Source organism: Larimichthys crocea, chromosome XIII (assembly GCF_000972845.2).
Source record: "Larimichthys crocea isolate SSNF chromosome XIII, L_crocea_2.0, whole genome shotgun sequence".
Taxonomy (NCBI): Eukaryota; Metazoa; Chordata; class Actinopteri; family Sciaenidae; genus Larimichthys; species Larimichthys crocea.
This window is the reverse complement of record NC_040023.1, coordinates 27,555,811-27,568,486: the sequence shown is the minus strand read 5'-3', so window position 1 is coordinate 27,568,486 and position 12,676 is coordinate 27,555,811. Positions and strand designations below refer to the sequence as shown.

The following is a 12,676-nucleotide window of genomic DNA, read 5'->3' as shown; positions in this document are numbered from 1 at the left end:
TCTCTGATTTCCGTCAATATCGTTTTGCACCATGTGAACCCTGTGAAGCTCCGTTCCTTCTCACCTCTGTGTCACTGGCTACTGTCTGCTGCTGTAAGGTGAGGGTGAGCTCGCTCTGCTGCCCTGGCTCCTGCTGACACTCCACCTGCAGAAGACACAAGGTGTCACATTCACTGTCTGCACGGCAGCACAGCTACAGGAGCTGATTCTCTGTTGTGAGGAACACTCACCTCTGTGATGGGGAAGGCCTGCTGCTGGGTGTCCTCACTGAGGCTGACCACAAACAGCACCTCAGAGGTGAGGAGCAGGCAGCCAGCGTGCTCCTGACCTGACCCACTCACTATGGTCACCTCCAGGGCCATGTGGAGCTCCGGCCGACCCAGAGACTGGAGCATCTTCCTGTAGAGCGGAAACAAGCCAAGAGGGATGTATGTTATAAACAATTCATTACACACAATCAAATCTTAAAAATAAGGCCTGTGTAATTTTATGCTTAATCAACACATGTAGCATAGACAACAATCACATTGTGTGGGGGTGTGTGTGTGGTTATGTGTGTACATAAACACACACATAATGGCAGGCCTCTTAACTTCAGATATACACTTTCCCTATAAACACAAGACCACACAAAGTGCCCAGCTAACCTCAACACACACAAACAAGTGACCATACGTGTCTCCACACATCCTGTAATTACATCTCTACATGTTCTCGGTGTGGTTCCTATTACACACATGTTCGATAGAGGGAAATATGTGTGCAGCAACTGAAGTCTTCAGTCATGTTTCCCTGACAGTGTGTTTACTTTGGAAGGCAGGTGTTCAAATTGCAGAGCAGATGTTGAAGCAGCCACAGTAGGGACATTTTGGTTCTGTTCAGTGTTACTCTGCTCAAGCAGTCTGACCCCTCAAGTGTCTGGGCTACCTGTAGTAGTAAAAATAATTGATGGACACTTGATGGAAACCAGTTTGACTGCAATGCAGCATGAATAAAACCACAGGGGAGCATTATCTCAGCGTTCATATATTTCCATCTTCGTTGAACATTAGCACAGCATACTGCTAACCCCTTGGGTGATGACAACTAAAGTGGAATGTCCTTAAGAAATATTGTATCGAAAATTTGGCCTTTTTCCTCATGGCAGTTGACAGTCGACACTGACTGCTATTAGAAGTAAATGTTTGATAGCTATGGAAACCAAACTAAATTGTGGAAAATTCATTATAAAATGCCATAAATGCTTTTTCTACAGCTCCTGATAACCTTCTGGAGACTGAGGGCTCTTATAAATTTTTATGATAATATTAAGTGTTCCACTGAGAACGCATACTGGAATCTTTGAAACACTCAGATGTGATGCAGTGCTGTTGATGCCGCAGCGCTTCAAGCCATATTTTTACAACGAAGGACCCAGAGGTAACCTTCTGCTTGGCGCAACGTGCAACCTTTGTAAACTGAGTCGCTTCCAACCTCCGAGCCTTTTCAGCAACACAAAGGAAGGTGTTTCTCCTCCATCTGATGGCACTGGGAAACATCTCTGGATAGACTCATAGTTAAACAACAAGAACAATTTCTAGCTGGCGGCTTTGGCAGAGTGCTTATAAAAACCTTTTAACATGGCTCGATGAGAACGAGGGAGGGCAGGCTGGCTACCATGTGTGGGATCAAGGTCAAACATCTTTCCAGGCTTTTTTTTGAGGGGGAAATGGGTAATGAACCCCTCCAAGGTTTTTTTTTTAAACAAGACAGCAAAAATGATGAGAGGTAAGGGGGAGAGAAAGAACAGCAGATCCTGGAGAGAGTCCAAGGAAAGCAAAGGCGAGAACATATGTCCCATTTCTAACGGATAGCTGGACAAAAGTAAAAGGAGGAGGCTGCATGAAGAAATTAATGGCTCCGGGGGTCATACCAGACATATTTAAGGTGGCTGTTTGGGGCCTGAGCCGACTTCTCCTCTGTTGGCAGGTAGAGCTGTTTAGGAAGCTGCCACAGTCCTGCTCCGTGAAGGATCCCTGTTAGAAGAGACACAAAGACAAACAGAGACAGTCAGCGTTAACTGTCAGAGTCTTGTCTTCTGTGCTGTGAATTTATGCACATGCATTTATATACATAAACAATATGCATTTACAGGGTGGTGCCAGTCTCACTTTAGTGTTACTCCAACTTGATAAATCAGACATTTAATAGAAAAGGACAGTGTCTGTNTTCGACGTGCGCATATGCGAGGGCCCGACCATCGCTGCTTGCAGCTTTAATTATAAATGTAACTTCAAACCCTCTGTGTGTACATGTCAGAGTGAGTTCATAACCCGTGTGTGTGTGGTCAGTTTTCCTTCAATCCACTCGAGCTGTCAGCAGCAGCAGCAGCAGCGGGCCAGTGAAGTCATCAAGTTAAAACGGAGCCGTAAAGGACACAGTGAGATCCATTAATGATGTCACTGCAGTGCTCTGCTCTGAGTGGGTGTTTGCATGTGTGTATAGGTAGAACCAAGTGTTTCATAAGAGAGAATGGAGTGTGACAGATTTGTGACAAATCAATGCAGTTGATCTGGATATATTACCAGCAGGGTGTGTGTGTGTGTGCTCTCATGTGGATCCACATACATATGTGTAAGTTTGTGTGTACGTGTACGTGTGTGTGTGTTTTGCTGAGCTTGGAGGCTCAGGTATATCAGAGCCAGGCCCCGGGGAGTCATTGCTCCTACACAGAGCTGTTAACCTCATTGGTAGTTTATGTGCTGTAGCAAAGACCTATTAGCGCCAACACACACCGCACTCTGACCCACTCCTCACCCCCCTCACCCCATCTTCTACTCCCAATAAAACACTAACTCTGAAGACCATAACTGGCTGGATATACAAGTGTTTGTGTATGTATGATTACATGTGTGTGTGTGTGTGTGTCACAGGGGGTCTTTCACTACTGAAGGCCTGGCCTAATAAACACTTGGCTTCTGAGTGGAGCCAAGTAGAGAGAAGGGGAGCGTGATCGTCCATCCACTGATGGATTTATGATTTGCCTGACACACCAATTCTAATTCATATATGTGTTTATTAGAATATTGAAATGAACTTTTTGCCCAAGGCTCCTTGGAAAGTTGTACATAAGAACTATTTGTTGAGTTGTGTTAAACTTGAGACCTCACTGCACGGCCAAATCTCTCTTTACACTTTAGTTTACTGCTGTGTAGCAGTGAGAATGTGCTCGTATTTTAAGGACGGACATTTTTCATTCTCTTGCTAATGTTATTTAAATGACTTTAGGTTACATTAACAAAAACATTTCAAAGCACATATTCTGTACTAAATGTTTCCCCACAAAATGATGGAATGTGTTGCCAAACATGACAACATAAAAAAGCTATTAGCTTTCTATGAGCCTACAAGTTCTTAAACTATCAGAACTATCCAAAACAGGTTACGTCATGTCTGAGTTGTTCAAGAGAATTATGCTCCAATCATACTTTAGATTCTCTTTGTGTGTTTGTGAACCAAAAAGTAAAAGGGGCTGTCATGATAAACAAAACTAATTAAACTTTAATGACCAGAACTGTTTTCTACAAAAAAAGCCACTAAAACAGGCCCACAAAGGAAAAACGATGAATTCCTTCAACATGCTCTTATCTTTGACCATCCTGAGCTCACCGTATCCAGTCTGGGACACCAGTTCAGCTGCTCCTCCAATGGGCTTGGTGAAAACACCCACAATGCCTTTCCCCACTCCAGAGATGACCCCTTTGGCCTTGCTGCCAGCTGAGCTCTGCAGCTCCCAGTTCCTTTGGAAGTTCTGCATGGGCTGGTCCACGATGCCTGCAATTGCTCCTGAAAGAGCAAAAAGAGGTTGGATTCTATATTTCTAACTCTGTTTCTCACGTCTTACTAAAGTGAAATCACTAAGAGTGCTTGCTCATGTTTTGTCCACAAAATGCTTTGAATGCTGTGTGCATAAAATAAAAAACAACAAAGTGTCAGAAATGGGATTCAGACGGGCTTTTGGCATACAGAAAATATCTGCCCGTTCATTTAATATACGACGCAGATGTTATGATCGACAGTGCATCTCAGGAATTATAATCCACTGTAACCCCGAGCGATGCAAGCAGCTGTTGGTTTCACTGACGATACGCTCTGTGTGTCTCTGAGTCTGATTTGAGACAGACTTGAGTTTTACTGCCCTCTGGGTGTTTATTGAGTCCCTGCTGTGCCGTCTCCACTGCTCGGTCTCAGAGCTCTCTGTAATTGTGCACACTACAGTGTGTGTGCCTCTGAGTTAATACCAATGGACAGCAGATGAAGTGTGTGTGGGCATAGCAGGATTTTCATAGTGATATGCATGAGAAGAGAGGATCCTATACTGAGCTTGATGATAAAAAGTTAATTTAAAATGAAATGAAAACATATTTAATGCTAATTTCAAACATAACAGTATTTCTTGGGATTTGTTTATTTATTACTTATAATAATTATGTTTGCTGTAATCACAACATGGCAATTGCTCATCCTGAACCACTTATTCTGTTTTTGAGAAGATGGATAATAGTTTGAGGTAAAAAATAAAGGCAGTTGCATTAGGAATGTTGCAAAAGCCTCAAATGTAAAAAATCATGATTACATGAGAGGCCTCCGAGTGTGTGTGTGTGTGCACATGTGTTTGTGTGTGTGAGTGTATCACCACACACCTAACAAACTGATGCCGAGTCGTGACAGCCCCTGCCTGAGCCCGTCCCCGAGGCTCTCCGGTAGCTGCCGTCTCCACTCCTCCTGCCTGGTGTAGTGCTCCTCATCCAGAGACAGACGGTCCATGTTTCTCGCCAGACTCGTGGCCAAGTTGGTGATAGACGTCAGCGTGCCTAAACACAAATGTGACATGTTCAAACTCAACGCACAGAGTTTGCAGCGACATTATGAACTCTGCTACAAAGTGTAGAGGGGAGGTGGAGGTCATTATAGGGCCTGAAATTAATGAATCATTTCAATATTAAAACAGAGAACTGTGTGAAAAGAAATACATTATGTTCAAAATTCATTTATTCAGAGCATTGATTCATGCTTACTACTTTATATACTACTGATGTGCTTTGACACCTCTGCACACATGGGGACAGACAAATCTTGCAGTGTGCAGTAATTGCTGTTTGACTTTCTTTACAGATAACGATGAATCATGTGCTGTCAACCATGTCTGCCAAAAACCAAAACTGTTCAAATATGATCTGATAAATGTTGTGCTGCAGTGTTTATCTGATCATGTATGTGCTGGATCCACCCAGGAGGACATATAAAGATATTCCAATATTTTATGTAAAAAGATGAACATGTCTGTGCTGTATGAACATCTGTGGTACCTTTTGAGATGTGTTTGACGAAGGAGGTGGTCCCTCTGGACACTCCGCTGACAAAGGCTCCGGGCCCACGGGTCAGACCCTCGTACGGCAGCCGGAAGAAGTCAGACACGCCGTTACCGATGCTCCGTACCAGGCTGGCAGGACTGCCCAGGATCTCCAAAGATCCCACGACCCAACCTGAGACAGTCAAAACAATACATCTGGTTTAAACTCATTGAGTAGTGTCAAAAATATTTATTTTTCCTTTCATGACGAGGAGCCACTAGAAATAGAGGTTGTAAAAAATGATTTCTTTGTGCCTTCTTTGCACATTGCTAACCACCTTTCTGTTCTCTGGAGAGACTTTTCGCTTTCAGTTTAGGTTTACAAGAAAAACTTGGACTGGAAGCAAATATTTAAATGAATAAATTTTAACTGTATATTATTTTTGGAGAAAGCCACAATGGTATAACGCACCATTTTCAGAACATACTAAATAATCCCACAGCCATTTGTTAGACTGCTAAAATGAGTTTTGCATTTAAGAGAAATCAAAAGAAACACATCTGGAACACCTGCTCTGAGGAGGCACGGTCCACATACAGGCTGCTCTACTTGCCAAAAGCAGTTTGGAGTGGGAGGCTCTCCCAATCTAAACATTTTACAGAATAACTACGAAATGTTCTTACATCATGATTATGTGTTTAGCGTTGTGTTCATTCTATCAGAATTATTCTGAAACGCACACCCACACACATAGACGCACTCACTGTATGAAATCATACATGTGCCACAGTAAGATTTACAGCCTCCTACTATCTCACCTCTCTCATTCAACCATAGAGTCCCCTTCAGATGGCATGGCTCATTGATATTTATGCTCTGACAATTGCATCACAAAAATCAAATTGCCATTTCTTGAGACGCCAGACTCCGCTCTGTTCTTATTCTCTGTCAATTTGCACTTGAGTGATGGACTCTAATGGTAGGAAACCAACTCCAGTGGGGCCTAGTGGTCTTTTCTGCTTCACATGCTCTCCCAGTTGTGGTTTTGGAAAAGAATAAAGTCCTGACAGGAGCTGATGTTTACAGGGCTGAGTCATTCTTTTACGCATATACTTGAGTGTATGCACAGAGAGTGTACATCTTGTAATATCCGTATGTCCTTAAGTCTTTGCATGTGTGTGCACGTGGATTTACGCCTGTGGGTGTACGTGTGATCATAGCCCTGTACATCCTAGTACTAATCAGTCCCAGAATGCAATGCTTCCCAGTTCCCCTCACTCCAGGATGACTCAGGACGTGGTGAGGTGACGTGTTGAAATACGAGCAGAAATGAGGGCTCTAACAAGAGACAGCGGGAAGGAAGTGTCCATACAGAACGGTGATTTCTGATGTGGAAATGACTGGGTTAAATCAGAACATGTGTGGAGGCTTTGACTAGACAGGAGGACGACGCAGGAGGGAGGTCCAGGGCCTCTACAGGACATGATAAGTCAGACTTAGACCTGATGTATAATGCTCTGCCTACACGCGAGTCATCAGTCAAGTCTTATGATTAAACACTAAATTATGACAGTGAGAGAATGTAAATCTTTTTGGAGCCTCTGGTGATTCACATCGGGCTTCCTGGAGTGCTACAGTCTTACTGCACTTTCTAGCAGAAAGCAATAAGAGCCCTTGGGTGCAATCATTTCAAAGCTCAACTCAGTGAGAATAAATTGTGGAATTTCTCATTTGAGCACATCCTGTTATTCTTATGTCCGCGTTTGCCTAAACCGAGTGCACAGGAGTGTGAGCCTATCTGATTCAGATTGTAAATCTGTCTCCCTGTACTGTGAATAGAAAAATAAAGCAGCATTATCAGTCTAGTGTAAATGTATGGAACACAAGCTGCTTTAAAGGACCATTTGCTGTGTGGTGTAAATGATGTGGCAGCAGGTGAATATGAGGCATTTCAGTGTGAAAGGGGGGTCGTGTGATTCCCCTTCATCCACCACCTACCAGCTCTGAAGAGGGCTCCAGCAGCATAATGCATGGCCAAAGCGTGGACCAGCTGCCTGGCCGTGGTGCACAACGGCCCCCTCTCAAACAGGGAGAAGGAGAGAGGAGTGTGGTCTGAAGCGATGTACAACTTTAGAGAGGCGTGGATGCTGACCAACAGGTTGACTGGCTGGATGGTCAGCCTCTGCAGCCGCACAGGGTGAACCAATGCCTGGACTGACTGGAGCACCTAAAGGAAATGTATTAGTTTTAATACTGACATAGGAGCCTCATCAGTAAGAAATAAAAATATAACGATATGAATAGAGCACCTGTTCAGGGAGGATGGGGGCTGATGAGGGCTCTTTACTCCTCTGGGTCTCTGCTGTGGCAGAGGCCATGGCACTGTCAGGGATGTAGGTGTGAAACAGAGTTTTGATGTAGTAAACAAAGGTGTCTTCAAGATAGACTCTGGCAGGCTGGAGCTGGAAGGTAACCTGAGAAGAAAGCACACAAAACTTCAAGTGTTACAAGGCAAAAGAAACACGACATTCTTTGATTAATATGAACAACCACACACAAAACCTTATGGTGGCTATGGGTTGCATACTGCCACATACTAGGGTGTACTATGTGATAGCAGGAGTTACAGAGGTAATACTAATAGTGCTTTTAGTAGCAGAAGTGTGGTAAAAAGTCTACTGCGACAAAGAAAATGCCAATTGCAAAGACAGAAGAAAGAATCCAACCTCATCCACAGTGCATCTATCCCCAGCCAGCACCACCCTCAGCTGCAAGAAACAAGAGTGTTTGAACTCCTCCAGGGCTTCAGGAGACTGAGTGGGGTTGGTGTCGCTGCTCCACGGACCCTCAGACTCAGTTCCCCCTCTCTGATCCTGGCACAGCAGCACGGGGAAGTGGAAACTTGCTCGGTTATACAGCTGGTTGTCTACTTGCAGGCTGGAGCAGTAGACCTCGATCAGAGAGGCATCGGGCATCAGGATGGAAATGGGTCTTGCGTCCATGGTGGGGTCGACTGCCAGCTCCGGGGGCAGGGAGCTGGGTGCTGGAGCCAGGCTGAGGAGCAGCTTGGTCAACGTGAGTCTCAGCAGCTCCACAGAACCAGAGGGACTAGTGATGTCGTCACTTAGCACCACACTGGCTTCACTCAGGAGGACTCTGAAGGACAGCTTGGAAGACCTGAAACCAAACAAAAGTTATTAATGTGAAAGTATCATATAGTGAAATAAATAATGGACTGTTATAGTATTCACTGATTGTCATATGTTTAACTGCTCTTTATTGCTGTCGTTAAGCAGGAAAACATCTCCATCTTTAAAACCTTAAATCATTTATGATTCACATGATTTGTGCTCACTCATCTCGTGCTGATGTTTCAGGTTTCAATTCCCCACCACCAGAGTTGCAAATGATGTAATTTGTTTACATTAGGCAAACATTTGATTATATTAATTTCCTGTTTTCCCAAAATGACATGGCAGCTATGTGTTGATGTAATGGAATAAAGCTGTAATATCATGCTCTACTGTACTAATTTCACTCATGACAACGCAGAGGTTTTATTGCCCTCCTGTGGTGAAAACGATGCCTGTTTCTTCATGTTTGGAGTTTAGTAACAACTACTGCAGAAGAAACATTGCTGTTAAGAATAATCATGAAGCAATTTGAAGTGAGCACAGTAAAAGGCACTCGAGTACATACCTCGAGGTTAGGAAGAACAACATGGGTGGGTGATCTCGTCTGGTTCAATTATGTAGGGAACATAAAACGACAACAATTAAACCAGTGCCTGTGCACACGTACCTGCTGAGCTGGTTGATTACAGCGTCCATGCTGCCCTCTGGTGCCAGAGACAGAACCAGGGTGCCTTTCTCATATGCCACGTCTATGTAGAGACAGCCAAAGCCTGGCAGGAACACCACCTGGGTAACATCATAACACATATCTTTGGTGAGGTAGGTCAGTACATTTCGATACTCTTTATGGAGTGTTGTTTTATTTTCACCTTAAATAAACTCTAAGGAGGTAACTTTACCCATTCACAGATCCATAGCTCAGCTCAGCGCTCTCTGCACTCTTCTTTGTGTGTGTGTGTGTGTGTGTGTATGTTCCAGAGAATACATGTGTCTGACTTTAACCTCCACTGCTCCAGGTTCACAGCCATCAGCCCCTCATGTGACGAAAGGAAGCAGATCCCTGCTGAACGCTTCTCTGAGCAGTCATAACAAGTCTGACCTTTGAACTCTCACCCTTAATGCAGAGGTCAGACTCAGACCTCACAGTAACCAGAGATACACAGCCTCAACCTCAACCCCAACCTGCAGCTGGCTAGACACGACACCAAACATCACACATACTGCTCCTTAACATTTCACTAACCCCACACTACGACACTGACCAAGCCAAAAAACACTGTCTGACTAGCTGCTTAACCCCAATGCACACACACGCACGGACGCACTTCATCAAAACATGAACTGTGGAACTAAACCTGGTACCTGTGTAAGCTTTGTGGCAAAGAAATCTGAGAGAAATGTGTATGCACCAAACATCACAGCTATATACATTTCCCAAGATAGATATTCATATAAGTATAGTGTAGCATAAGACAGACAGATTATTATTATTTTTATATATATATAAAGACAAAAATAGAGTCAAAGGGAATCATTGTGATGTGGCTGTTATTAGCCAGCTAATTAAAAACATCAATCTTTTCACCCTGCCTAAATGCATGCTGTTACCTGAGTGCCGGGGCAGTTAATATCTATGGGGTCAGTCCAGTCTGTGGAGCTGTGGTGTGAGGTGGTTTTTAACAGCAGCGTAGGCAGCATCTCCTTTTGCCGGCACTCAGGGAAACTGGAAAAGTGGTGGTAGAGCTCATGATGCAGGGAGCAGTTAGCAGGCAGAGGCTGGCAGTACACCTCAGTCCTTGGAGTTTCTATTCAAGATAAGAGGAAATAATAATAAAAAAAACAGTCCTAGACATAGTACAAGATGAGTGGAGAGGAGAAGGAAAGAGGGTGAGAAGAGGTCAGTCCATTCATACCTTTGACAGTTTCCTTTAGCAACAGTGGGATAGGACACTTATTGTGGATCAACATGCGAGGAGAGGGGTCTTCGTTCAGAATGATGTATGTCACGCCAAGGTGCTCCTGATATGTCAGTACTATGCATCTGCAAAAAACAAATAAAAACATAAATAAACAAGCCCATAAATAAAGTGTCTACAGATGGCTCATATCTCAAACCTTTTCTAACCACACATAGATAAGAGCTCACACGCCCACTAACATGTCAAACGTCACATCACTGCTATGTCCATTTGCAAATCTCTGAGGTGCATCCATGGGCAGAGCCCTAACTGAAGCCAGGCGCTGACACACTGTCGCTCTTGTGTGCGTGTCCATATTTGTGTTTGGCTGCACATGTTAGGTTTACACACTGTAAATGAGAGCCAAGCTGGCCGGTCACACACCAGAACACAAGGATGTATCAGAAGAAAAATATATGCTCATTAGTCTATGTACTGTACATACTCTGTGTTTATGGTAATTGGAAGATGAAATAGCTTTTTACTGGGGCTAAAACTAAGCCAGAAATACACAGAAAGGAAACAAAGTAAGAATGACAAAAAAAGAAAGACACGAGATAGGGCTGAGAGAAGTCTAAGAAAAGCAGAGAGACTGACAGTGGAAATGTTGAAGGCATTTCTCCTTTTGCTTCATCTGCAGTATTTAACAAGCTGTGACCAGAAACAGTACCTCCTTGCTTTATGTCCTGTGCCAGCCAGGGTTCGGTACCCTACTCTAAATGGACTGTCACAGCCAGCAAACCACAAATGCTCTGCTTCACCCACCTGCTGCTCAGGCCACCCCCAGAGTCCCCAGGAACAGACAAACTCTGCCTGGGGAAGTCTGGTCTGATGGGAGCGGGGAGGCTCCACACCCCAGATCCAATGCCACCATCAGGCCTGGGAAACATGCTGAAGAGCATGTGACTGAGCGGCAGAGGGAACTCCACCTTTCCCTGGACGCTGGTTTGGAGGAGGTCCCAGCATGGCACGGAACAGGGTTTGGCCAGGGATAATTCCGAGGGAGCCAGGCTGAAGATTGCTGTCTCTGGTATCTCACAGGCCTGATGAGAGCACGAGAGATAAAGATGGGGAGAGAGGAAAGGAGAGGGAACAAAGTAACAAAAAAGAAAGGAGATGGAGAGGAAAGAAAAAGAAAGGTGAATAAAAAGGGAAAATAATGAAAATAACAAAAAAGAAACAGATGAGGAAAGAAAAACACAGGAGCAAAAAAAGAGAAATGAAAAGAGACAAAAAAGAATGGAGGTGAGGACAGCGAATGCGAATAAAGGAGGAGAAGCAGACAAAAGCCATGTCAGAAAAGGATATGAGATGGAACATGAAGGCCAAGAAGAAAAAGAAAGACAAGAGAGCAAAGAAGATGCAAGTCATTACAACAAAAGATACATGGTAAAACCACATTGTTATTGTACTCTCTTCTTTCTCCCACTGAGCTTAGCGCTAAATTGGTAGCAGAGAAGCCCTGCTGTGCTGGTTTAGCAGCCAGTGAGCAGCGAGTAGTTGAGGACTACAGGGATTAGGCACTAAGCATGATGAATAGACCAACTAGAAAGGCATTCCTAGCCTTGTTTGTGGTCTGTGTTATTGTTAAGCCCATCGCCCGCTATTTAGTTTTTTTAAGCACTCATTTTTTTTAAAGGTTTTTCAGTCAATTAGTGGCAACTGGCAAGCTCTGCCATCCTTCTTTAAGAGGGTCTGAAGGCTCGTTAAATGACATCACTACATTGTTGCTCTCTTTTGGGAACAAGCAGCAGATGAAAGCGAGAAGGGAAACCTGCATCCAATTCTGGGTGTTTGTCTAATGTCCCTATGAAGTGCCATTGCCACATGGTGAGAACGGTGGAGGGAAAGAAGGGGGGTGTGCGGGTGCAACATGATCTGATGGAAAACGGCTTACTACATCCGAGCAATGTGTACTGTATGTGCGGTAGTGCAGGGGTGGATGTGTGTGAGTAATGTGCACTGGGAATATGCTGCATGTGTGAAGCTTCAGGAACTCTAGCAGGACAGGACAGACATGATGCAGGGCCGTACACATACATGAAGACACACACACACAGAATGCCTTATGGTTATGAGGTAGCACTGAGGAATTGAAGCTATGGGCCCTGGATTTACACTATTTCACAGTTTTATGGTGAGCTGGAGCTAATAGTTAAGCTGGTTGGGACTGAGAGACTGGGCAGGTGTTGTGATTTATGAAATGTTAGCCTTGTATGGCCTAAAACATCTCATATGGTCCAGTGAAGGA

General features: G+C 44.1%; 1 protein-coding gene across 3 annotated transcripts in view; it reads right to left on the bottom strand.

The window, feature by feature from the left end:
• Window positions 1–12,676, bottom strand: part of vps13b (vacuolar protein sorting 13 homolog B) — a 312,301-nt gene that overhangs the window by 1,360 nt on the left and 298,265 nt on the right. For all 3 annotated transcript variants that reach the window (XM_019256535.2, XM_019256534.2, XM_027286989.1), the window contains exons 55-67: window positions 11,191–11,468; window positions 10,381–10,508; window positions 10,076–10,272; window positions 9,135–9,253; window positions 8,060–8,510; window positions 7,643–7,807; window positions 7,332–7,560; window positions 5,349–5,525; window positions 4,683–4,853; window positions 3,649–3,825; window positions 1,913–2,015; window positions 231–399; window positions 65–145 (exon numbers count right to left, since the gene is read on the bottom strand). In XM_019256535.2, the coding sequence (XP_019112080.2) occupies window positions 65–145; window positions 231–399; window positions 1,913–2,015; window positions 3,649–3,825; window positions 4,683–4,853; window positions 5,349–5,525; window positions 7,332–7,560; window positions 7,643–7,807; window positions 8,060–8,510; window positions 9,135–9,253; window positions 10,076–10,272; window positions 10,381–10,508; window positions 11,191–11,468 (2,445 nt within the window). The remainder of the gene's footprint in view (window positions 1–64; window positions 146–230; window positions 400–1,912; window positions 2,016–3,648; window positions 3,826–4,682; window positions 4,854–5,348; window positions 5,526–7,331; window positions 7,561–7,642; window positions 7,808–8,059; window positions 8,511–9,134; window positions 9,254–10,075; window positions 10,273–10,380; window positions 10,509–11,190; window positions 11,469–12,676) is intronic.